The sequence below is a fragment of the Polyodon spathula genome, chromosome 3 (genome assembly GCF_017654505.1).
Source record: "Polyodon spathula isolate WHYD16114869_AA chromosome 3, ASM1765450v1, whole genome shotgun sequence".
Classification (NCBI taxonomy): domain Eukaryota; kingdom Metazoa; phylum Chordata; class Actinopteri; order Acipenseriformes; family Polyodontidae; genus Polyodon; species Polyodon spathula.
The window spans coordinates 85,460,419-85,485,584 of NC_054536.1; the positions used below are offsets into that span (position 1 = coordinate 85,460,419).

General features: G+C 37.4%; 1 protein-coding gene across 3 annotated transcripts in view; it reads right to left on the bottom strand.

Moving 5' to 3' along the window:
• LOC121313548 (cyclin-dependent kinase 6-like) overlaps positions 1–25,166 on the bottom strand; it is a 66,301-nt gene that overhangs the window by 26,855 nt on the left and 14,280 nt on the right. For all 3 annotated transcript variants that reach the window (XM_041246223.1, XM_041246222.1, XM_041246224.1), the window contains exon 4: positions 22,280–22,447. In XM_041246223.1, coding sequence (XP_041102157.1) covers positions 22,280–22,447 — 168 coding nt within the window. The remainder of the gene's footprint in view (positions 1–22,279; positions 22,448–25,166) is intronic.

A 25,166-nucleotide genomic window follows, 5' to 3' on the forward strand; every position in this document is an offset into this window, starting at 1 on the left:
CCAGACAAACATAAAGTAATATGTCTTGGTCCCATAATAGACCAATGAATGCCAATTTGATATACTGTATTGGTTGTGTAGATTCAGTGTGTCAAAGACAAAAAAAACCCCAAATGGTGTCAAAAACATATACGCTCAACCAGTACTGGCTGTCAGAAAACATAATTACTTGGCTTACATATTTGTAATTGGTACAATAGCTTATCCTCCACAGTGGTGGTACTTACAAAATGTTTTTTTTTTTTTCTTTTTTTTTCAAGTTGACTGTTCTGTAGAATATGGTTAAAGCTCTCCACCTTGACTTTGCCCACTTTCTAGTGCAGAAAGGCAAGCCAGCTAGGTCTTCAAGCATTATTACGGATAGTGGGTTTGGTAAAGCACAGCTGCGCTAATGCTGGAAGCAGATCATGTTTTTAAACTCTGTTGAGTAATATAACGTATGATATCATGTTTGGTAATTTTTGGAATGCAATGATCACACAGTTTTTCAGGGAGATTCCCAGCGGTCCCAGTCAGTGCCCACTTGACCATGCTCATAAATACCTCCAGTCATCCTCCAACAATGAAACTTGGTGGAAGTCCACCAGTTGTCTACTTTTTAAATTACCCAGTTTGATTTAGGGTTTCATCAGCTGTTTCTGACTATTTTCAATTACAGTGTTAATTTACAGGGAAATACAGGGTAGTGGAGATGGGTAACATGTCTTAAAGTGTGACATGCCTACATATGCCACACTTTACATACACTGTATGTAAAACCTCTACAGAAAATTGCTTGCCCTATTGTGATGATCAAACTTCAGCAGTTATTGAGAATCAGGATTACACAAGGCATCTGTCTGTTGGTTGAATTTTTCCTGAAACCGATGGCTCTTATTTGAATTTATAGCTGTGGATGGGGTGCATGTGACAAACATGTTTGTTTTAAACAGTATGATACTTGCAAGTTTTAAATGACTAGAAACAGGCTTTACTAAATATACAGTACCCCATACTTGTATATAAATGATCACCTGTGTGGATGCATGTATATTAAGGGTACAGCAGTAAACACCAGTGTATACTGTGCACCCACAACTTAGGTTTCCATTACATGTAATAACTATACAATTAGAAAGTTCAGTTACACAGCCACATGTCTAATTGATGCAGCTTAGGGGCCCATTCACAAAACACTAAGGACTTTTTTTTTAAGGAAGACAGAAGATTTGTTTTTATTGAAAAAGCATTCTAAGTTAAACAGTTCTTTAAAAAAAAAAAAACTGAGAATAAACCTCTCAAACAGTTCTAAAAGATTTAATTGATCAGAAGGGGCTTTAAAGGGCCTTAAGAAAAATCCTGCACATTATGTTCAAAGCTGAGTGATAGGAAATTTACTTCACTTATGCACCAGTAGTTCCAGTCAACAAACAGTTAATCTTTCTCTCTCGATTCTTATTATTTTACTATATACAGTACCAAAGTTTTGATTAATGACACCATCCCAGTCTTCTTCTAATTTCAAGGCAAACATCCAGACCAAACTCAATGACCCATTTAGAAAATTGATTCTCTCCAAGTTCCCTTAGTTGGCTTTTACACTTTGGAACTCTGTTCACTCTTACTGTAAACATTGTTATGAGTCTTCTCTTAAAGAGTAAGTAGCGAGATTCTGAAAAACATAGCTTTATGTGTCCAAATGTGTTACATACGTGTTACAAATGTTTAAATAACGTACCAGTATTTTTTCTTTTCATTGTTAACGTCCTCACTATTTTTTTTTTTTTAAATCATAATTTCCTGAGCTGTTTCCAGGACCCCTTACAATAATTGCATAGTTGTTGAATAACATAAGGCCAATGGAATATTAAAAACAACAACAAACTAAACAAAACAAACAAAAAAGTTAAACATTTAATTCAGCCTACAGTTGCTGTGGAACTGGAAACTGTAACATTACATCAGTTTTGCATATATGGCACGCTTTTTACTGACGACTTCACAGTGGCATTCCAGCACTTTGAAAGCCACAGCAAGAGTCAGTGAACCACTGTACATATTTCAAAAATATTCAGTTACTCACTGGCATAGTAGGATTGGTCAGAAAGACAACTACGGGTGTGCATTAATGAACATAAAAGTGCCATCCACAGGAAAGACGTACACTCCCCACTGGCTAGACATTTTGCGGAGGTAAATTTCAGAATACATATTTTTTGAGGGGGGGAGACCAGCGGGGGTGGAGGTTTGGAGTGCAACCTCTGTTGCCCTGGCTGACCTTGTTGTGGCATGACCGGTGTGTGTGTTATTTGCTGTTTCTTTTGTGCGAGTTTTAGTTCTTTTGTATATAGTTTTTGTATTTTGGTTGTATTTCTGTATGTTTCTGTGACAGAGATCGAATGGCACTTGGTGTTAGATCTCCTTCCTGACCTGTGAGAGCACTAGAAAGAAAGAGTAACCTTAAGCAAATGGCAAGACAATTTATTCCGTAGGGTAGGTGGAAGTCGGCCATTTAGGAAAGGGGTGGAGCTACGGCACCCAAGCTCACTGACCCGGACGGTAGATGGCGTGGCATCTGAGGACTGGAGGAGCGGATGCTCTTGTTAACCTAGGGGTCATTGGCAAGAGTATAAATAGGGGGGCGTAGCGTCAGTGAACTGTTCATTTGCATATGGTTAAGCAAAATAAACTAGAAGGAGCGCGTATTGTTAGTACCAAAAACAGTAAGTGTTCTGCTTCATCTGTGTATTAACACTGTTTGTCTTGTGTGTTGTTTCTCACCAAGAACACTGAGCACAATCCGGAGCTGCAGCCGCAGGCCAGCGTAAAACCCGGACATCACCACTCAGCATTTACACTACAGGAACCGTCTTTTTGCACCACGTGCACTAAAATCACGCACTGTTGGAATTGTGACTGTGTTTTGTGTTTTGTGTGGGTGAAAGAATCGGACTTTGGGTTACGGGTCAAACCCGTGGGATTATAATCAGAAGTGATACACGCCGCTGTACCACTTCCAACAATATTATTATTTGCAGTTTTGCTACAAGGACATTACAATCATTTAATAAACACCCTTGCACCTGTAAATCATTCGTCTGTGTCATTAATCCGCTCTGCACTGCACTCACCTGCACGTATTCACCACTTTGCCACAGTTTCTTATATAATAAAAATAATAATAATTGATCACAAAAATGTGCACGTCATGGATACATTCTACAAGTTCTCAATTTATATGTATTTACAGTATATCACAAATTATAATTTTAATAATACAATTGATCATTTGGTAGATAGTATGGTGGACAATTTGTCCACAGTGGAAAAATCTGGCCCTGGTGTTTACATAAACATTCAAAAGCAACGGTCAGTTTTACAAATACCTATGGTATTGTGAATGATTTTGGAACCACAGGCATGTCGCTGATTCATAAGAAGCAAGGCCATTCAAATAGAAAACTAGTCATGTTTATTTTAAGAAAGCGAGGTTTTAGTTGCTAACTTGACACTTGTTCTTTTTACCATCCTGGATTCCTAGAAATGGAGAAGAAGCATTTCTGAATAAAACTACATTCACTTTGGTTTACCATGTTCATGTGATCATTGATGTTATCAGTCACGAGTGGTTTGTTCTAGAAAGGACCATTTATGGGCACACTATTGAACACTGAACACTGTACCTGCAAAATGCGTTCCAAGACTCACCAGAGTGACACCACGAAACAATCTTTATTTCCATGATGAAATGATGCATGTCTTCGACAGACTATCTGACTCAACGTGTCTTCATTATTTTTTAAGTTAAGAGCCTATTATGGCGAAGTGCCTGTGATGGATGACAACCAGCACTGAAAAAGGGGCCAAGTTTGAGCTAATTATTAAAGCTTGATCTATCTTCTTGATATCACTGCACAAATGAAACTGCTCTTTAAGTTTATTAATGTATCAACATTATTAGCTATTGGTGACCATGGATGTTTATGCAATGAAGTAAAATGATGAAACAAGTAAAATAACATTAATAAACTGCCACACTGTACTTGTGAAAATTCCTGAACTGTACCTTCCCCGGGTTATCATACAACAATAAATACGATATATGCAATACCAGTGCCACAGGGAAATTTGTTTTTTGAAATAATATAATAAAATAAACATATACCAGCAATGTGAGGGTCAAACCCATGCTATATGCTGTGACCTGTTTAAGATAAATTGCTTTCCCTTTATGGCTGCCTGGATCTCTTTTGGAGATCTACATAGATATTTTGGAGATCTACATAGAAACCAAAATCTGCTGTTTTATCAATCATTTACTGTCTAAATGCAAACAGACATTGCTACAGTGATTAATTCTAACAAAATACCATTAGTGAGTGTACAACATGTGCCATTTTTAAGTAGAAGGATTCATTTTACAATTCTCGTTTTTGCTTTTTTCCAGATTCAGATGAGTTTTTTGACATACTAGAAGCAGAAGTGTGTATCTGCTATTCATTTTGAATGATGGGTCCCTGAAGGAATGCCATTTCCAGCCATGACGTCCACTTTGGGGGCTCAAAACTCAGCACCCAATTATTAAGTTGCTGACACTGCATACTGTACATAGGCTTTGTTGTTGTTGGATAACCTGGAGAAATTTTAGAAGAGGCGATTTCAGTTACAGCGTTTCAGTTCTTGCAAGTACAAATTGCCATTTTTATTGCTTTCCTTGCATTTTTATTTGACTGAAGCATCCATGGTCTCCAATGTGTAATATGCTGTGGGCAGCAAGTTTCATAAAGATATCTTGAATACTTTTAATGCTCAGTTGTGTCATGGGCACCCCTCTATTATAGGCCCATAATTTTAAGAAAGAGAACTGAAAGCTAATATTGTGGGTTTCTATTTTCAGTAAAATGATAGGACAGCTCCCTCCAATTGAACAACAAGAGGTGCAGCCTAAATGAAAACTGCTTTGTTGAGATCACGGTGCTACATACTTTTTATTTAGGGGACATGTCTAAGCATATAACACAATGCACTCAAAATATATATTTAAATAAAATAATGACTCCATTCTATGTTAATTACATGGAAACAATAAGCATATAGTGTTTAGATTTCTAGGAAGAACCGCACTGCCTGTTAACTACTGGTATGTCTCGTATATCCGCTCGGTTATAGTTAGCTGTAATAGAGAGCTGGACCACAGCGCACTGTCTAGCAGCATTTTCTTTCACACGCAAGAGGTAACAGGAAGTGAAGTTGTCAGGTTCAGCTGAGTTCAGAATGGAAATTCTATGTAAACCCAATGACTACAGTAGAATTCTTTAATTAATTATTTTTTGTTCAAGACATGATATTTTATTTAACATAATACAATCACAGAAGCTACAAAATGTTATTGCACAAGTCTACCAAAATGCATGACAGCAGTACAGCATTTCAAGTTAGATTTCAAAATGTCAATTTTATTTTGTCAGTTTTTGTGTTAAGTATATGGAAAACTACAAAGCGGTACGTAACCAATATGTTGACCTGACGTTGGTCAGCTTCATTCGACTTTATGAAGCAACATGAGTTTGTTCTATAGGGTGATGAACTGAACTGAAGTGGAACTTCCCTGTTGTAGAATTGAATTGAATGAGTTCACTCACTGTTGAAATTCGTCTTGAATTCAGACTGTTGTTAATCACCATCCTTTATAACTTGACTTTTGGAATACAAGATGGAATGGTGCATATGCCAATGAAAATAAGGCAAAGAGCCCCTTTGAAATGAATGGCAATACAATGAAAAAAAAATCATACATTATAGTCAAAGGCACAGAACACAAATTCAGCAGATGGATTTATGCACCTGAGTAAGCACCTCTTACTCATTTATCAAGTAAGCCAATGAATGTTTAGCAGTTAACCCAATGCCTACATTCCGTAAGAAGGGGTCATACTTACAACAAGGTGCTATAGTTCTGCTGTTTACCTAGTTGACATGGCGACAGTCTAAAAACTATGTCTGCTCTTTAAATCAGTCCACTGTTCCAGTCCCAAGCAGCAAAGCAATTCTTCAGATCTGGCCCAGGGAAAATATATTTGCAACTATTTTTATATCTGAAAATCAACCCTAAATTACCAAAAAAGCTCATTAATCTTGTTTCAGATACTGATAATATCTTTAAAATCTAATGGCACATTGAAGTCAAAGTAAACATGGAATAAAGGTGGTCATAAAAGACAAAGGAATACATACTTCATAATTTGACTAACAATTAATAATAATAATAATAATAATAATAATAATAATAATAATAATAATAATAATAATAATAATAATAATAATAATAATAATAGGAAATTGGTAGCAACTGCAGAATTAAGACCAAACTATCTCACCCAAAAGCATGAAGCATAGATAAGGAATGGATTACAGAGGGGTGAAATGGGAAAGCAGGAATGGATGGACCAACTACTTATTTTTAGGTTCAGTTTAGTTTAGTTCATTCACTTTGTGCCTGCAAGGCCAGCACAGGTATATCCAGTAGAGTAAACAGCTTTAAAAAAATCTAGCTGTGGCTTATCCCAGTGGGGCTTAAGCCTGAACTGATCTTATTTTTATTTTTTGTTCTTATTATTATTACAACATGAACATCTATTCTGTGTGTGTGTGTGTGTGTGTGTGTGTGTGAGAAAAGAACACTTTTCAGCCAGAACTGACTTCTTAAGCTCAAGCTGCCCCATAGGACCACTTCCATCACTTCCAGAAACAACATGTTTCTTTGATGATAGTTTGAATGGGGATGCTTCTCGGTACTTAACATATTGTTATCTTATGCAGGTTTGGCGAAAGCGAAGCCGAGGAGCTCAAAATGCGCAAGTGATGTCTCTTTTCCTATAAAAGACACCATACACATGGTGTATTAGCTTATTATAAATCACACAAATAAAGATTATTCTCAGGAATAGCTTTAAAATGAAAATTGTTATTTTTGTAACACATAACAGTCATGAAATGGTTCGGACCATTGCATATGCATCATACACATGGGAGGGGTCATACACAAAAAACACTCCTTATCATATAATAGACGTATCCCCCCCCAACTCAACATGACACGACCATCATGACAAAAATAGACATAATGAAGCGTTCTTCCCTTTGTATACGAGTAAGTGATCAGCAGGTGTGTCAGCTGCACGAAGAGCACTATGTATGGTTTTCACTAACTCTACTGTGCAGAATAAAAGTTTTTTTTTTTTTCTATAGGTATATATTGGGACTTTCTTCCTAAGCATCGGGACACTGGACATTTGCAAGGAAATCAGGCCTATCCTGACCATATACAAACTGTTGGCATGTATGCATTATTTTGGTATTTTATTAAACATTTATTTATTTAACAATCAAATAAACTACTAAATGATATCACAAAAGTCTACCCAAAGCCATAATAGCAGTACAATATTTCATGTTAGATTTCAAAATGTCACATTTTTCCATTTTTGTCAGTTTTTCATTAAGTATATGGAAAACTAGAAAGCGGTATGCAATTCAATATGTTAACGTAACATTATTCAGCAGGTTTCATTCGACTTTAGGAAGCAATACGGGGATCTAAACATTTTGGCCATAGCTGTATCTGCTATTTAAATAAGTCTACTGTTCCACAAACAAAACAGCAATGAAATGCTTGCAAATTAGGGCAGGGAAAATATATTGAAACCCATAGAAATGCAAGTCCTTAAGAATGAACCCTTCTGATGAATTTGGGCTCTGTGCCTATGTTTACATTCCTGTTCATGGAGGAAGTAAAGGATGAAAGGCCCTCAAAGACAGATCTTTACATGCTGCTCTCCGATCTGGTTTTTAAAAGGAACATCTGCAGTTTAAACCTCATGATATTCAGAAAATATTTGGTCACAAATTAGTTACAATGAAATAGTCTAACTTAGCTCATAAAAAACATAGAAGTGATATGTACTAATATACATATATACAACGTTTATGTGTGGGAGTGGAGGGGTTGTGGACTAATATGTTACAAAACACAGCATTCAGTTGCCATCCGCAGTGAGTGCCATCTCTCCCTAACCATGCATGTATAGCTATGGCCAAACATTTTGCATCACCCTATAAAATTAACTAATTTTGCTTCATAAAGTCGAATGAAACCTGCTGAATAATGTTATGTTAACACATTGAATTACATACCGCTTTGTAGTTTTCCATATACTGTACCTAACAAAAAACTGACAAATTTAAAAGTTGCATTTCAAAATCTAATATGAACGGTAGACTGTTGCAATATCATTTTGTAGTTTCTTTGACCAGATGATGTTAAATAAAATATCTAAATTTATGTTCATATAGCTTTTGTTTTTGTAATGATGTCTCAATCCTTAAATTCTAGATGATAAAAAATGTTTGGCCAGAGAAGTAGAGCGTAGGAATGTTTCTGGACGTTAGCCGGAGAGCTCTGTGTAAAGGCTCAGGTACAAAGCATGGGCCAGGTTTTGGAAGGTGGGAGAACAGTTCTCATCCATGCTTTAGCAACACTGGACACGGGGGTGTGGATGGAGGTGTGTGGATAAGGAGGAGAGTTCATTAAGAAGGCTCACCTCGGAATGCTTGCTTTTTCCAAACAAAGAGCTGTACCAGTCCAGTTCCAGAACAAAGTATTTCAGAAATACAGAATAGGAAAAACTACCTGGAGGAGGAAACCACGCTGTGCTCGGTCAAATCCAGAAGACATTTTGCCATTCAGTCTTACGAATCAACTTTAATACCTGTGTTCAATTCCGCACAGGCCACTCTGATTGAATCCTGGGTGTTTTAAAAACTTTTATACTGTACTCGTTTTTATCTGAATGGAGTGATTTACAACGGCATGAGTAGGTTTTGGACACAACATCTTTTTTAAAAGGTTCAGGGAATGGCTTGATAAAGATATATAAAAAAATATATATTCTTTGTTCTCAGGCACAATATTAAAAGTATACAAAGTGTGGCAGTGTGCCCCGTCCATGTGTGTGTTATGTGTAGTGTTCTGCGTTTCCGGCATATTGTGAAAACAAAAAATTACAGGATTTTTTATTTTAACAGGATTTATACTGATTTATACCCAAATTTTTAATATTATTTAATATTTTCCCAGTAATATTTTCTAGAAAATACCTGAATCCTAGGATACGGCAGACGTTTAGACGTCAGACGACCAAATAACATTAAAACGTGGTTCTCTCTGACTTCACAAACACATTAGCACCTGATTGTGTTGGCCAATCAAAGTCTGATTATTGTGACAATTGCTGGGCATGGTAACTACTAGCTTGATCAAAAACTAAATTGAAATACTTACACTAAAATATAATATTTTTTTTGTGGATGAGGAATGGGGAGAAAACGTAAATCAGTTTATGAATATTTAAAAGAAAACTAATGTTTCTAAGTATACAAAAAGCAAAGCTAACAGAAGTGGGTCAGATGAGGCATAGACGCATAGCACTGCAAATACTGCTGCATTTAGTTAGATGTTTGCGCTAACAATAAAATAACATACAGAAAAATAAGCAACATATTAAACTTAAAAAAGTGAACTGAGAGATAAGCTATCCATTTATGAAACTTTTACATGTGCTTTAATAAAAAGAGAGAGCAGAATGACTGTGTTAATGAATTTGTCAGAGTGCTGTGCTTTGCTGGACACCCACTGTTTATTTGCAGACTGCAGAGCAGTATGTATTGGTGACTCCTTGCAATGGTACTGTCCATCAGCTAAAACACTGCCAATCTTAATCGAAAATATTCTGACAGAAAATAGTGATGCTTTGGTAAACTTATGAAATGCACTGATGGAAATATCCAGTGTGATTTTTGATGCATCTCCCAATGGCTTGTACCGCCCAGTTCTGTCAATTTTCTTTTATTTTTATGATTTAAAGGTGAATAAACCTGGCTTGTTTTGTGCTGATGTCATGTTCATACCGTGTTCTGCCCAGCAACAGCGCCGTCCAAAGCGCAGCTCCATTACTCAACTTTGTCTGTGTATTCATTAAAAAGACTGGCCCTCTTAAAACTTTTAAAGCTCCATCAGCAAGACATTCACATCATCGCTCTATTTACATCTACCACAAAGCTTTGTCCGCTGAATTTGTCTTTACTCCTCGCCTCCCATGGAGCCAGCACAATTTACCGTTCCACCAGAAAATCCTGTCGCGGACCTCCATCAGGTACGTCCAACGTTTTAAAGATTTATCCAGCCCATTACAAACTCTATTTCAACCAGCAACAGACACTGCTATACTGCAACTCTTTTCCACCGGTGCCTCACAGACCTTGGTTACCACGGCAATGCCTCATCGAGTGCTTACTGGGAGTGTAAAATGCCATGTTGGCCAGTCAGCTTCTGCGAGCCTGTGCCTCAGTTCTGCCATCTTCTGGCTTTTGCTGCTGCGCTTTCACTACTGGCGAGAGCGAGTACAACTCGCGGAATTGTGATATCTAAATACCGTAGGCTCGTCTTGTAGACCTACATTAACTCATTTATAAACAGGACTAACTATTCAAAAAACATGCATTGAATGCATTTATTATTCAAATCTAAAAAGAATACGCAAATGTTTTATACATAGACAAGGATTTTAATCACAATACCCAACGCTCCAGCTTCCAACGCATCAGCATTCCTCCAATTCTCAGATCGTGGCAGTCATCTCCGCAGTCAAGGTGAACACTAATCCCAATCTAATCAAATAATACGGAGCGCTTGACTTCCTCAGCAATCTAGTCATATGTAAGCTCATCCTCTCAAATACTACAAGCATTACTACATGGTGGTAGTACGAGACCGGAAACCTGTCTTGATTATGAGTTAAGGAGTTCCACTATTAGGCGAATGACTGGAGTTATGAAACCTAAATCTCTGAATGTGAGTTCACCTTTTCCACTCCAAGCAGACATGACGGTAGTAAACCACTGATCGATCCTGTATTAACTAAAACAAAGGATGGTCGGCATCTCATCTCTCTGCCCTTGTTTCCAGAATCAGGCGCAAAGACCGCTGAGCTTCCTCAGCAGTCGATTTCATATGTTCGTTCAGCTCCAGCTGCCACCTCAGCCCTCATCAAACTCTGCAAAACTGACATCTGTTGTTCAACTAAATAAAACACTCTCCAACCTTCTGCAACATGCATTTCCACAGCTCATCACAAAATAGTTAGCATTCCCAGAGTAGGACAGAAGGTTTTCTCCTTTTAGAAGCGGGAGGTAAACACATAAACCATTACACACTAACACTTCTAACCTCTGTTTGTCTCGTATGCCATTTCACCCATGAATGTCTGTTATGCATTGGCACGTGCTCTGTTGTCTGTCTCACGGTGAGGTTCTGCGGAGAGCCAGGGGTCCATTCTTTGGGGGGGTAAGTGAGCCTCACTTCCTCAACCTTATTTAAGAGAGGTTCTCACTGCATGAGTCAGAGGGGACCCCTAGCCACATTATCGCTTCGTAGCTCATGCACTTATCTTACCTCATTGCAGCGAGGCACTATATTTAACATTACGGGACGTGGCCCGCTTTAATTTATCAGTGCTCGAGTCCCAACTAACCCATCTATTCTTGTTCTTTACAGGTTCCCTGTGGGACGTTCCACTGCTCCCAGCATTGGAGACTGCAGTCTCACCCCATTCGAGGGCAGCACCACATCGGTCAGGGAACCCTTTTACTATTATTTCCTTTCAGGTCTCTGCGAGGCGGCTCTGTAAGTATTTATTATGTTTTTCAGATCCCCAGGGCCGTAGCCTTCAAGAACAAGCCGGATGGACCAGAGGATGGCTCTCTGGTGGGGATCTCTTTTCTATCCAGACCGCAGTCTACTTGGTCCCTTTGCCCGTTACTGTCGAACTAACACCTCCTTTCTGCCATCTCTATACTTCACCATAATCTCGGCAGGCGCCCCGTGAAATGTAAAATAAAAACCGAACATGCGGAACACTAGTTATGTGTTATATGTTGCGTCTGGTGTGTTATGTTGGTGTACAGGTATGAGTGATTTAAAATATAGTTGTATTTAGGCACAGGGATTGCACAATCACTTCATGTGCAGATAAAGTATGCAATAATATGTGAGCACAGGAACTGCATAAATTAGTTCATGTGCTGGGATTGAAGTGAATAATTAATTAGTAATTGAATCAAAGCACAGCTGTATAAATAGTTGCGCAATTCATTCACTCGGGTTGTATGTTCAGTGAGTGGATAATAGGTGTGGTGAGGAGAAATAAACAGAATTAAGAAAATAACACTTGCTACAACATGCTAGAAGCACCAGCAGGGCACTTGTTTGTCTGTTCATCCACGGTTTTGTCTGTTCGTTTGGCCATTGCACTGTTTATTTTGAGTGTTTTTTTTTTTTTTTAACCTTTTATTTTACAATAAACCGGCACCAGCAAGCACATTCACCAGAAAAGAAAAATGTAATTGTTGTGACATCAGTTTAATACATGTAATAATTTTGTGAAACCCATGCTCTCAATAATATTAATATGAACTTTTCTTCCGTTTACCCCAAAATCAAAAATGGTCATCTCTTTTTCGTCAGCCAACTACATTCCTTGAAATAGCAAAGCACTGAGTTGTAATCTGTATGTGCTAGAGTTGCAGAATGTACAATACCTCCTAACTTGACCCACTGTCAGTCCTTATGCTTGTTTGGTTGCTGGGTTTCAACTCTATCCATTCATTGTCCTTAATCCCTCTACAAATTTGGTCCATTATTTAATACCTTGCTATGTGCAATATCTACGCAGGTACAGGTGATGGACAAAGCAACTATTGTAGAATCCAAATCGAATGTGATACTCTGTATGACAGCAACAATACAGCGTGACCTAGCCAGAGGTAAGATATATGAAGTAACAACTGAACTGAGGAATAAACAGTATACAGTTAAAAACTGTTGCCAAAATATGTACAGCTTAAAAGGAATGTTACTTGGGGCCTCACTTAGTGAACAAAGAGAGCTCAGTTTGGCTCTTTTTCCCTAGTGCTACCACATCCGCACATCAGTCGTTTTTTTTTTTTTTTTTTTTTCTTCCAGTACAGGCAAAGCTTTAATATCCAGATGCCAACCCCCCTCCCAATCAGTCCCTTGCAGCTTGGAGCCCTGCCAAGCCCCATCAACAACTAATACAGATGAACAAAAATACAGTACTGGCAAAGTCTTGCAGGAAATACCAAAAAAAATTACTTTATTGTGTAATGTTTGACCATTCTGTTTGCCCTGAGGCCACTCTGTTGTAATTTATTCAAGAACGCTTCATTTGGATAATCAATTCAGCCTTCTCATAATACGTCACCATCCTCCATACATTTTATTTTGATCTCGTTGCAGATTCCTTCTAAAAGCGAAGCATGGCAGGATTCCAGAAGAATTCAATTTAATTACATCAATTGTAAGCAAATGGTATGCAAGATAGAACAAATCTTTTTGCATAAAAAAAAACCCAAACAAACAAAAAACATGCACAATGCATCACTTTATGCGACAGTTTTTTGAGCAGCTTTTTCTTTCTGGCAGTGGATGCAGGATATAATCTCAATGGTTTATCTAGTCTCAAATAGCGGATCCATATATTTTCAAGCTAACAGTGTTTGATTCTTTGCTGTTTTAAACTAATACCTACAATATTAATGTCAGAGTTTCAACTCCTATTAGACTGGAGTTTTAAAAAATGGTGGCGATACAGGGCCAAGACCCATAAAAAGATGGATGGCAAGTTAATGCAAATTGTCACTTTTGTCCCCTATACTACACATACAGTATGTAAACAAACTCACTATCACCGGTTTTGTAATCCAAGATTAGTGATAAGCAGGGTCTGTGAAACCAGAGGTATAGCTCTACTATGTTAATACTGTACTAAAAATAATAATTTTGGTTTGCATTACTAAAGAATGCCTTCACAGGTTAAAGCTTAAAGTTTTTTTTGTTTGCTTGTTTGTTTTTGGCCCTAATAACATGACAACATTTCATCAAATATATTGAGTAATTAATTACAGCACAGGAAGGGATACTCGTGCCGAATCTTTGCACACTTCTTTTAGAAACTTTGAGTTATGACCTATATATATATATATATATATATATATATATATATATATATATATATATATATATATATATATAGACACACACACACACACACACACACACACACACACACACACACACACACACACAGTACCAGTCAAAAGTTTGAGTACACGTGCTGGAAACTAGGTTTTTTTCATAATTGACAATATTTTACGTCGTATATGTTTCTGTAAATATTTGAAAATGAAAACACATGTTACAATATACAAAACAAAAGGCGTATAAAAGCAATGTTCAAGAAAATTGAAAATTGTCTCTAAATCTTGGATTCCTCAAAACAGCCACCCTTTCCCTTAATAACAGCCTCACAAACAAGAGGCATTTGGTTAACAAGTTTCAGCAGGAAATCACCAGACATGTCTTCCCAGCTCTTCTGCAGCAATTCCCAGAGATGTAGGGCATTTGTTGGTTGATTTGCTTTGACTCTTCTGTCCAGTTCATCCCATACAAGTTCTATGGGATTGAGGTCTGGAGACTGGGCAGGCCAGGTCATTAGATTGAGCTGTCCTTCACTTTCCTCCTTCGCCAGATAGTTCTTGCACAACTTTGAAATGTGTTTCGGGTCATTATCTTGCTGAAGAACGAAGGACTGCCCAACTAGCCATAATCCTGATGGAATGGCATGCCTCTGAAGTATGCTATGATAGCCATGCTGGTTGAGCTTGCCATGGACTTGGTTAAGATCACCAGCTCTGTCACCAGCAAAGCAACCCCAGACCATGACACTGCCTCCTCCATGCTTGACAGTTGGGAACCATACATGCAGAACACCTTCTCTGCGTCTTACAAATACTCGGCGGTTGGACCCAAATATTTCAAATTTCGACTCATCCACTCCTCAAATGTCCAGTTTCTGTGTTTTTTGGCTCTTCCTCTTATTCTGCACTCTTAACAATGGTTTCTTTGCAGCAATTCTTCCAGTTAGGATAGCTTCACGCAATCTTCTCTGAACAGTTGATGTTGAAACATCTGTACTTCTAGTAGCATTTAGCTGAGCTTGTATTTCAGGAGCAGTTAATCGCCGGTTATGCAGACTTGTGACTTGAATGAACTTGTTCTCTGATTCTGAGGTCACCCTTGGCCTGCCTGACCTTGTTTGGTCCTCATGCGTGCCAGTTTCTTCAAATCGTTTGATGGTCTTGGCCACAGCAGTTGCAGACACTTACAAAGTTGTTGCAATTTGTCTTAAAGTAATTACGGTCTTTTTTGTTTGCTTAACTGAGCGTAATTTGCCCTTTCTGCTCCCTTACATTCAGGAATGACAAACTTGTGCCTACGCTACCTATATTTATAGTAATCATGGACCCTAATCTGTTAACAATAATTGGTGACAAAAGGTTAATTAAGTAACATGCTAGTTAACTCAGAGAACATCTAACAGACATTTTTATACTTGGCCAGTGTTCTAACACCATGTCATACACATTTCAGACCTTTAACTGACTTGGGCTTCAGACTGAAATCCCCTTGCTTTGGGTGACCATTTCACTGAAATTGACAAGATTTACATTTTCATTTAAAAATTTAATTTTTGAATGCAATTCACTTATGATTATCAGCTTATATAAGTACACGTATCCTATAATGAAGTATTAAATGTTTATAGACAAGTTTATACAGTTAAAAGCATAGATAATCATGAAAAACCTGGTTTCAAGCATGTGTACTCAAACTTTTGACTGGTACTGCATATATATATATATATAAAATACAGGTAGTGGACAAAAAAAAATTGACTGCAAATTTTGACTCAAAAACAGTCCGCCGAGAACTCCACAGAGTGGGATACCATAGTCGGGTTGCAGTGCACAAACCACTCATCACATGGCAGTTCAGTGGTGCAAAGAGCACAGGCAATGGACTACCGAGCAGTGAAGAAATGTGATATGGTCAGATGAATCACCCTTCACAATGTTCTCGACAAATGGATGCGTGCATGTGTGGCACCAACCTTTTGTAGCAAAAGTTTTGCTTTTGTGGATGTTAAAATGCTAATTCAAAAGTATTCATACACTTTAATGCTATGACAATGTTGTCTATAAGGTGTTAGAAATTTCAATATGATAATGCAGAACCTAATTCTTGAAAAATCCAGAAAATGATGGATTGTTGGTGAATATTCTTAGTATAAAAGGGTTAGGCATATGATGATTGCTGTCATTATTTATTGTCATAAAGCTGGAGAAAGATACAAGAAGATTTCCAAGCATTTGAGTATCTCAATTTCAACTATTGTTTCTGTTATCAAGAAGTACAAGACTCAAAGTACTGTCACAACCCTCTCTCTGTTTGGAAGAAAGAAGATTCTTTCACCAAGAACAAGTATAAGAATTGTGAGGAAGGTTAATAACAATCCGAGATTGACTGCCAAAGATATTCAAAGTGAACTGGCTGCAAGTGGGACTGGGGTTTCCATTTCAATCACAGGTCGAGTATTGCATGGTGAAGGTCTCTATGGTCGCAGACCAAAGAAAAAGCCACTCTTATGAAAACAACACAAGGACAATCACTTAAAGTTTGCAAAATGGCATCTGAATGATAGATATGAGTTCTGGTAAAAGGTTTTGGGGGGTGACGAAACAAAAATCGAGCTGTTTGGTCACGCTGATAGTCGTTATGTTTGGAGAAAGTCTGGTGAGGCGTACAAAGAAAAGAACACCATACCTACTGTCGAGCATGGAGGTGGTAATATACTTCTATGGAGCTGTTTTTCCCTAATGGCATAGGAAATTTTGTTCCAATACATGGTAAAATGGATTACATAGCATACCAAAAGATATTGGCCAATCATCTGAACCCCTTCGTAACAAAACTTGATTTAAAGTCGACGTTCCAACACAACAACAATCCAAAGCACACATCAAAATCTACATCAGAATGGTTAAAGAAGAATAAAATCTGGAATGGCCTAGTCAAACTCCCGATCTAAATCTGATTGAGAATCTTTGGTATGAGTTGCTCCGCATTGTCTTACATCTTTGGCCTTAAACTTACTTGAACCTTGTTAAGAGCCTAACTGCTGCTTAACGAAGTTTTTTAGTGATTTCTTACTACGGTTCAAAAAGTAACAAATAATGGTTACCAAAATTTCCATGGACAATAATAAAATTTTCAACGGATATGAATTATTATCAAAAAGTACAACAGTATTTCCTTGTCAAAAACTTATTGGTAAAGTTTTTCAAAACGTTTTTTTGCCAAAAGTATGTTTGCCTTGTAACTTTTTTTTCTCGACTTTTGACAACTGCATATATATATATATATATATATATATATATATATATATATATATATATATATATATGCAAATTATCTTCTATTTTTTAGTTCTATTTGTAAATATCATCAACATTATGTCACAAAACAATAAAAACAACTGCCTGCTCTTATTTAAGCATTCTGTTTTACATTTACTGGTATAAACTAGTTTTGTGTATATAGACCACTTACAGGCTTTGCACTGTTTAACAAGGTCAGACTGTTTATTCTAGCCTGCATTCTTTCCTACTCTAAAAGGTGCTTTTAAATGCCACATTCCAGTGTTGGTGCCAGTGAGCCACTGAAGCATATTTTCCCACAAGCATGGATACAGTAGTTTAACCACACCCCTTTGCTGTAGTGCTTTCCAACATTGTTATTAATATTGTGAGATAAAACGATCATGAAATTAAAGGGTACACTTCGTTTTTACAGTTCTCATGTTACAATGGGTAAAAGCAAAACCATTTTCCAAATCTAATAAGAACAGAGATGGTCAGCCCCTTCCACACAATACTTGACCTACTTTATAATATTTTTTTTTGGCAAACTAAAAAAGGTTAGTTAATTCCAAATAAGTAGTGTAGCTAACAAAATAATTAACTTTTACCTAGTGTAGAACCTACTAGCAGTATCATATGTTTTTTTTTTGTTTTGTTTTGTTTTTTTTAACTGCACATTGTAGACCTATACAGCAAATGGAAGGACACAACAGGTAATACTTATGAAATTATTTTGGTAGCTAGAAAGTTCAAGCACCATGCATGCCCAATGAAAAGGACACATGCTTGGGGGCTACAGAGTGGCTACTCCGGTAAAAGGCACTCCACGAGCCCTATAGCCCGGAGGTCGCCAGGCTATTCCACTGCCAACCGTGGACGGGAGTTCCCAGGGGACGGCGCACAACTGGCCGAGTGCCGTCCGGGTGGTGAGGGTAAGTCAGCCAGGGTGTCCTCCGCTCACCGTGCACCAAAGACCCCAGCAGACTAGCCGGGCGCATGCGGGCCTGCATGTAAGTTGCCCGCAGCTCCATGGTCCTCCGACACTGTAGCTCTGCGGTGGCTGCATGGCAGGCCTACAGAGTGAAAAGAAGAGGACGGATGACGGGACACATTTCGGAGGACGCGTGTCTGTCTTTGTCTCTACTGAGTCAGTGTGGGGGTGGCAACAGTGAGCCGGCTTGAAATAAAAAATAATTGGGCTTTCCAAATTGGGGAGAAAATGAGAAATTAGAACTACTGCTCACAAACAGTTTATAGTTTCAGTTTTAGTTTACAGTCATTCTTCCTAGTACATAATTCAGTTATTTGAAAAAAAAATTAGATGTGACACTCCCATTTCAGCAAGGCAAGAAGGGTGGCAAGAAGCAGTTGCTGCTGACTCATTTCTATCCTCCTAGATGTTTAGATTATAAGTTTTTTTTTCTCATTAGTTTTTTTTTTTTTAACTAGTCAACTCCCTGAATAGACAATGGCTGGGTTTACATGCAAGTGAAAATTGACTCTACAGTCATGACTGGGTGAGGTTGTCACGTGAATACATCGTGAAACAGAAAAAGGATGTCCTTTTGGCAGCGCGACTTTAAGGGCAGGATCAATCGTTTTCTCACAATAAAAATAGCTGTAAAAACCCATGTGAACCAGAGCAGGAATTGTGCTTGTGGCTCTTGAGATTTCAGCAGTCAAGATCCTGTTCTTCTGATTTAATCTCATGTAATCTCCAGCAGAAAGGCCATACAAAACACACACACACTAAATGTGCATTTATGGACTACTTTAACACCAGATTCACCACGGTTTTACTCATACGTACAACCACCGACGGCAGTCATTATGATGGTTACATTTGAAACATCATCACTATCAAAATGAAAGACAGACTGTCTGATACAACTCAAAAGTTTTATTCAAGCACATCATATCAAACATCTGCACAGCTGAAATGTCATATTTAAATAAACAATTAAACATAAAATGGTTTATTTTCTAACTACATATAAAGCACTATTTAAAAAAAAAAAAACTATTTCAAGTGTATAAACAGGTTTATGTACATACAAAACTGTAAAAATAAAAGTAGTTTTTAATCTAAAACAAAGTAACATATGATTTATCTTGTGTGGGTCACTCACAGAATCAAGGTTGAGCTGCTGCAGCCTGTTGCTTTGCAGTTTTCTGATTGAAATGTTTCTGCTGGATCGTTGTGGCTAGCTTCAAGATGAAATCTTGCCTACTGATATTTTCCCGGTGCATTTCTTGTATGAAATGAAGGAGTTGATGGCTGCTAGGTCCAGTAGAGATAACAACAGATTTGTATATATAAAAAAATAGAATATTGTAGGTTATATTCAAAATAAAAACATGTATTGTAAAAGGCGGGTCTAGTGTTAATGAAATGTTACTTTTAGATGTTCCACAAACAAACACACACACACAAATATAAATTCTAAGTAGTACAACTTGCATTTAGTAGAAATTATATTTTATATAATGTTTTGTGTGTGTGTGTGTGTGTGTGTGTGTGTGTGTGTGTGTGTGTGTGTGCGTGTGTGTTGTTGAAAGGTAACCACACAACGCAATATACTACTTTCCTTGTGGCATATTGGAAAGGTAACCACCACAAACAAGTAGCTAATGCGTGGCATAATTCAGAATGTGTGCCGCAACACGTGAATTAATTTCTTGTTAAACGTTTTTATCTTCATGGCAATGCATGAAGCTCTCCTCACGATATTCAGAGTCGTTCTTTTCCTAATTATTAGGCAGACACAGACATTTAAATACCCCTTCCCCTAAATGGCTATGAATTGAGTAATCTGTATTGGTACAGCCATTTTTTTTTCCCTAAATCAGAACTGCATAGCAATGCATTTTCTGAAATGTACAGCAAACATGTTGTGAGGAAAACTGTGATGACTTGTGCATTCAAACGCCGCCAATGTTATGACTTCCCTCTTTTGTTTTATATTGTTCAAACTAAAAATACCTTCGGCTTGGCATACATTAGAAATATATGAAGAGAACTTCTCAAAACTTTGATCTCATATGAAAAAAAATGATTTATCAAGAGTAAGGGCCTTAAGGGAATTTATAATCTATATATAGCACCTTTCATAATGGACCACCATCACAAAGTGCTTTACAAGACACGAGACTACGGTATGTGAACTATGCATCAGCTGCAGAGTCACTTAAAACAACATCTCACCTGAAAGAAATGAAAACAAGGAGGTTAAGTGACTTGCTGAGGGTCACACAGTGAGGCTGTGCTGGGACTTGAACCCTTGAAGACTTGAAGAAATATATTACTTACTGTAATATACTTCTACTGCATTGCAACTTGAAAAAACAAATGTTACGAAAAAAGCTAGCTTCACTGATTTTGTTTTGACAATATTCAAACATAGCTAATGCTTATTCGGGGAACTATGCAGTTACTTGTGAACACAGCCTATTCAGCATCTACCTAAATACAGATATAAAAAGTTCCTGCAAGATAATCTGACATCAGAAAGAACCGAAAAGCATGTCTCACATTCCACTGACTGAAAAGACCCTGACTTCTATTCCCAGGGCCACCCCCCCCCCCCCCCCCCCCCCCCCCCCACACACACACCTCCCCACATGTTCACAGTGTCGACGCGATAGCAAGAATCTTATGTTTACAAAATGCATTACTTGCAGTCATCTTTGGCTACATGTGATTTTAGGCTTTCATGGTCACCCCAAGGGACTGAAGGCCCGTTTCACAGCAACAAACTGCCGCACTTGTGACACACCGGCAGGTATTCATGGCCATTCATAGCTCTCAGAAACCATTTTCCGCCCAGGAGCTTTCGCTTTGATATCTCAAGTCTGCCCGATCCAAGCAAGTGAAAAAGAGATCAGGTTTTCAGAGGAAGGCCCTCTAGCAAAGCTTTTTGTCCCTTATGAACGGCCCCTTTGTCATGAGAGAATGTGAGAGCAGGAGCTTTTTAAATACTTAAAAGGGATTCTTATAACTTATCTAGTAACATGCTGTTATATCAAGGGAATAAGTGCAACAATACAATGTCCACACAGTGATCACCCCCACTAACACCAGTTATCATTTAAAACTTGCTCTGGCAAGGCAAAAGCCATGCCGGTATAATGTGTGTGGAGGGGAAATATCACCACGCACAATTGGCGCCAGGTCTCCTGCTTCACTCCCCCTAGTGGCCCAGATGTCGCTGCGCCGCCAGTTCTAGGAAAACCTCTTTCTATCAGATCTACAAGCTCTGCTTCACAAGTAAGAACGTATTTAATATCAATTTAACTTTATTCTATTTTAATATTCTATTTTAATGTCAATGGAATCAGAAACCGAGCAGATGGCTGTGTTTTTGATCTGTGACTTTCATCTTATGACTACAGGTTTTCACAATCTGTTTGAGGTAATCACTGGAGCCACAATTACAAGGAAGACACGTAGAGCCAAAATTAACAATGAAGTGACAACACCATGACATTCCAGTTTACACTTGCTCTAAATGACTGCCAGTTTTCACTGTACCGCACACTATAAAAACAGAGGAATCAGGGATTTCATCAACAAGAGTGGAGCAGAAAAATTACCAAAAGTGCAGCACAACTTGTTATTTCACATTTCTGTGGACGGTGAACCCAAGAACAGACTTGAATTTCCACCAGTCTAATCATACTACACCTCTAGTCTTCTATAGACAATTCCAATCCGGTTGGACTGATTCAGATATTTTTATCCTTTCAGGTACTGTGTGATTATTACGCAATTATGAAGACCCACTCTATGTGCTTGCACTGTTTTTTGTTCTAGTAAGATATCGAAATATCGAGGGAGCAATGTATAATTCAACAGGATATGAAACACTGAAACAAATGCATCCACTGAAACCTTACACCTACTCACCACTGAGGTAAGTGCCATCTGAAAGCTGTAGATTCTTGCCAAGCCGAAGTCAGCCAGTTTGATCTGACCAGTGCCAGTGACGAGGATGTTCTGAGGCTTGAGATCCCGGTGAACGACTCGGTGTGAGTGAAGGAAATCCAGACCCTGCAGCAGCTGGAACATCATATCCTGAACAAGCATGTATAGAAATGAGTCAACAGTCATTTTATATATCAGCCACAAGAATTATCTGACATATTACTTATGACCAATTTTTATAACATTTATAATATATAGGAGTGTTTGAATATTCCTTTCAAAATGTAAATTAATAGTCAAATATTCTTTCATTTTGAATTAGCTGAAAAAGAAGTAGACTTCACTTTGATAGGCTCCTTTATAAATTCTGTTATATGAACAAATATGAATATGGCCATTTTTGCAATACATTTCAAACAGAGTTTGCTTGAATATTCAAATATTTGTGCCAGTGTTATAAAAAAAAAAACATGATCAAGTACAGGTCAGGAATTAGATTAATACAAAATCTACACACAAAAGCAATGCCTAGAAGAAATAATCAATAAACCATTTTTTAAAAAAATCACGTTTCCTTTTGTTTTGTTTTTTTCTGTGCTGTGCACTAGATGGTGCTGCTACTTACTAATTTAAAGACACTTAGGGGAATCACGCTACATTACATACTGTATATCTATGGCAGACAACTAGAACTGAAGAGAAGTTCCTTGGCTTGTGTCTTAACTGTGCTGTGGAAAAACAACTATTGTAGATGTATGGTAACTTATATTAACATATTAGTAAAACCACATGAATGCTGATTTCATTAAAAAATAAGTCATCTGTAGAGAAAAAAAAAACATTTTCAATCAGCTTTGTTGAATAAACTTCTGTAACAGGTCTCTTAATTGGTATCCAATAACTTTGTTTGGAGTTGTAGCAGACAGACAGTGCTTTTTGTTTACCAGTAAAACTACTTTTCCCCAGCTGTATGAATAGACAAAACAAAAAAAGTCAATTCAAATGCACATTTTAATGAAATGTTCGTACAAATAAACCAGCAATAGACTCAAACAGTTTCATGAACATCAAGCTTCAAATGAATTTGACATAACTTACTAGTTAAAGCTTTATGAACAGGGCACATAATCTCAATGTCAGCTATTATTGCTATAATAATGATAATCTAATGAGATTGTTTAAAAGTAAGTAAAATGCAACACACGCACCAAACAGATCACTGTCACAAACATGAATACACTGGCACAAACAGTCATAAATCACCATGAAAATATGTGAACTTAGTTTAGAAATGCTACTTTTTATACTATGATTAATTGTATTGTTAAATCGGTTTTAATTCTGGACACCTTTCAAAGCGATTGTGGCTTACAAAACACTTCCATCAATATTTCCAACCCTGCCATTCACGACCTACAGCAACGTGTATTTCTATATAAAAGACGATATCGGGTACTGCACTAGATTAAAGAAGCCTCAGTTTGCAGGGATTGTTTTCTTAGTTTATCTTTTTTTGTTGTTGTTGTTGTTTCACCTTCAAGTTGTCCTCAATGCTGAACATGCTTTTCAGCCAGATGTTTTGACCCAGAAGACATGGCTGAAGTGAAATAAAGGTCAGCAACAGATTTCCTGGAAGGCAAGGCAAGCAACCTGATAAAGTGTAGGCCTCAGAGTCCTGCTTTAAAATGAAAACACTTGTTTGCTATACTAAGTGTTTCTATCAAAAATGCATATATGAGACTTTTATAGTGAATAGAAGTGCAAAATAGGTAAAAGCATGAATTTATTTTCATGGCTATATTAATCATGCTGGTATTTTCAACCTGGGGTGATTTATTACCTCTCTTGTTACCATCACTAATTCCATAAATACAACCAGAGATGCCTGCCCCCAAAACAGCAGGTTTAAATGACTTAGGAAGTGCAAGTATAAAGACTACCTGAAAGACTACCTGAAACTAAGGCATGCAAAAAGAAAACTTTCTTTTTTTCAAATAAATATACATGTTTTCTGCAGTGAGAGAACTAGATAGTGTATGAAAGTCAGACGTACAGTATATATATATATATATATATATATATATATATATATATATATATATATATATGGAATTATTTCACTATATAACCCATACATATAGAACCCTGTAATAGTTAAGCAGTGTGATGACCATGTTAGTGGAAGTATATTATGTTCGGTTGATGGAGTTTTGCAGTATATGGTTATATTGTGTCGTCATACCAGTAAAGCCAGCTGTAAACAAATAACTAGGCCCAGATGTGCAGTTCTAGAAAAAAACTAGCTAGGACTACAGAAGAAACTGAACCTGGAAAGTAGTTCTTGAAAAAAAAAAAAAGAAAAAAAAAAAGATAGCTGCTGTAGGTGCTCCGTTTCATATTTGATAATGAATCAGAGATTTCCTTCACCCTGATTGGTCAACATGAGGTCCCTAACCTCTGGTAAAGGATCAAACGTTATCATTCAAACTGTGTTGAATCTCTGTTCCAAATCAATCTGCTGGAAAAAACCTACATAGAGTAGGCTAGTTATTTATGTATATTACCTTTTTTTTTCTGCTTGATGGAAAAACTCTCCATTCTAGTGCATGACTCTGAACCTTGTCTTTCAATATAGACCAAGTCTGCTTCCTCGCTGCCCTACACATTCAATCTATCAATTTAAATTTAGTATAACAAATAAAGTTTTCCTTCTCGTTATTTAAATTCAACAGCACAGGGCAGGCTTTACCAGACGCTAAACTCCTTTTCTTTGGGTTCTATTGCTAAATTAAGGCTAGCCTTAGTGGTTTGTACAGTGTCAAGTACACTGTATACTGCCTGGATAACAAACACTAAAGATTACTCAATC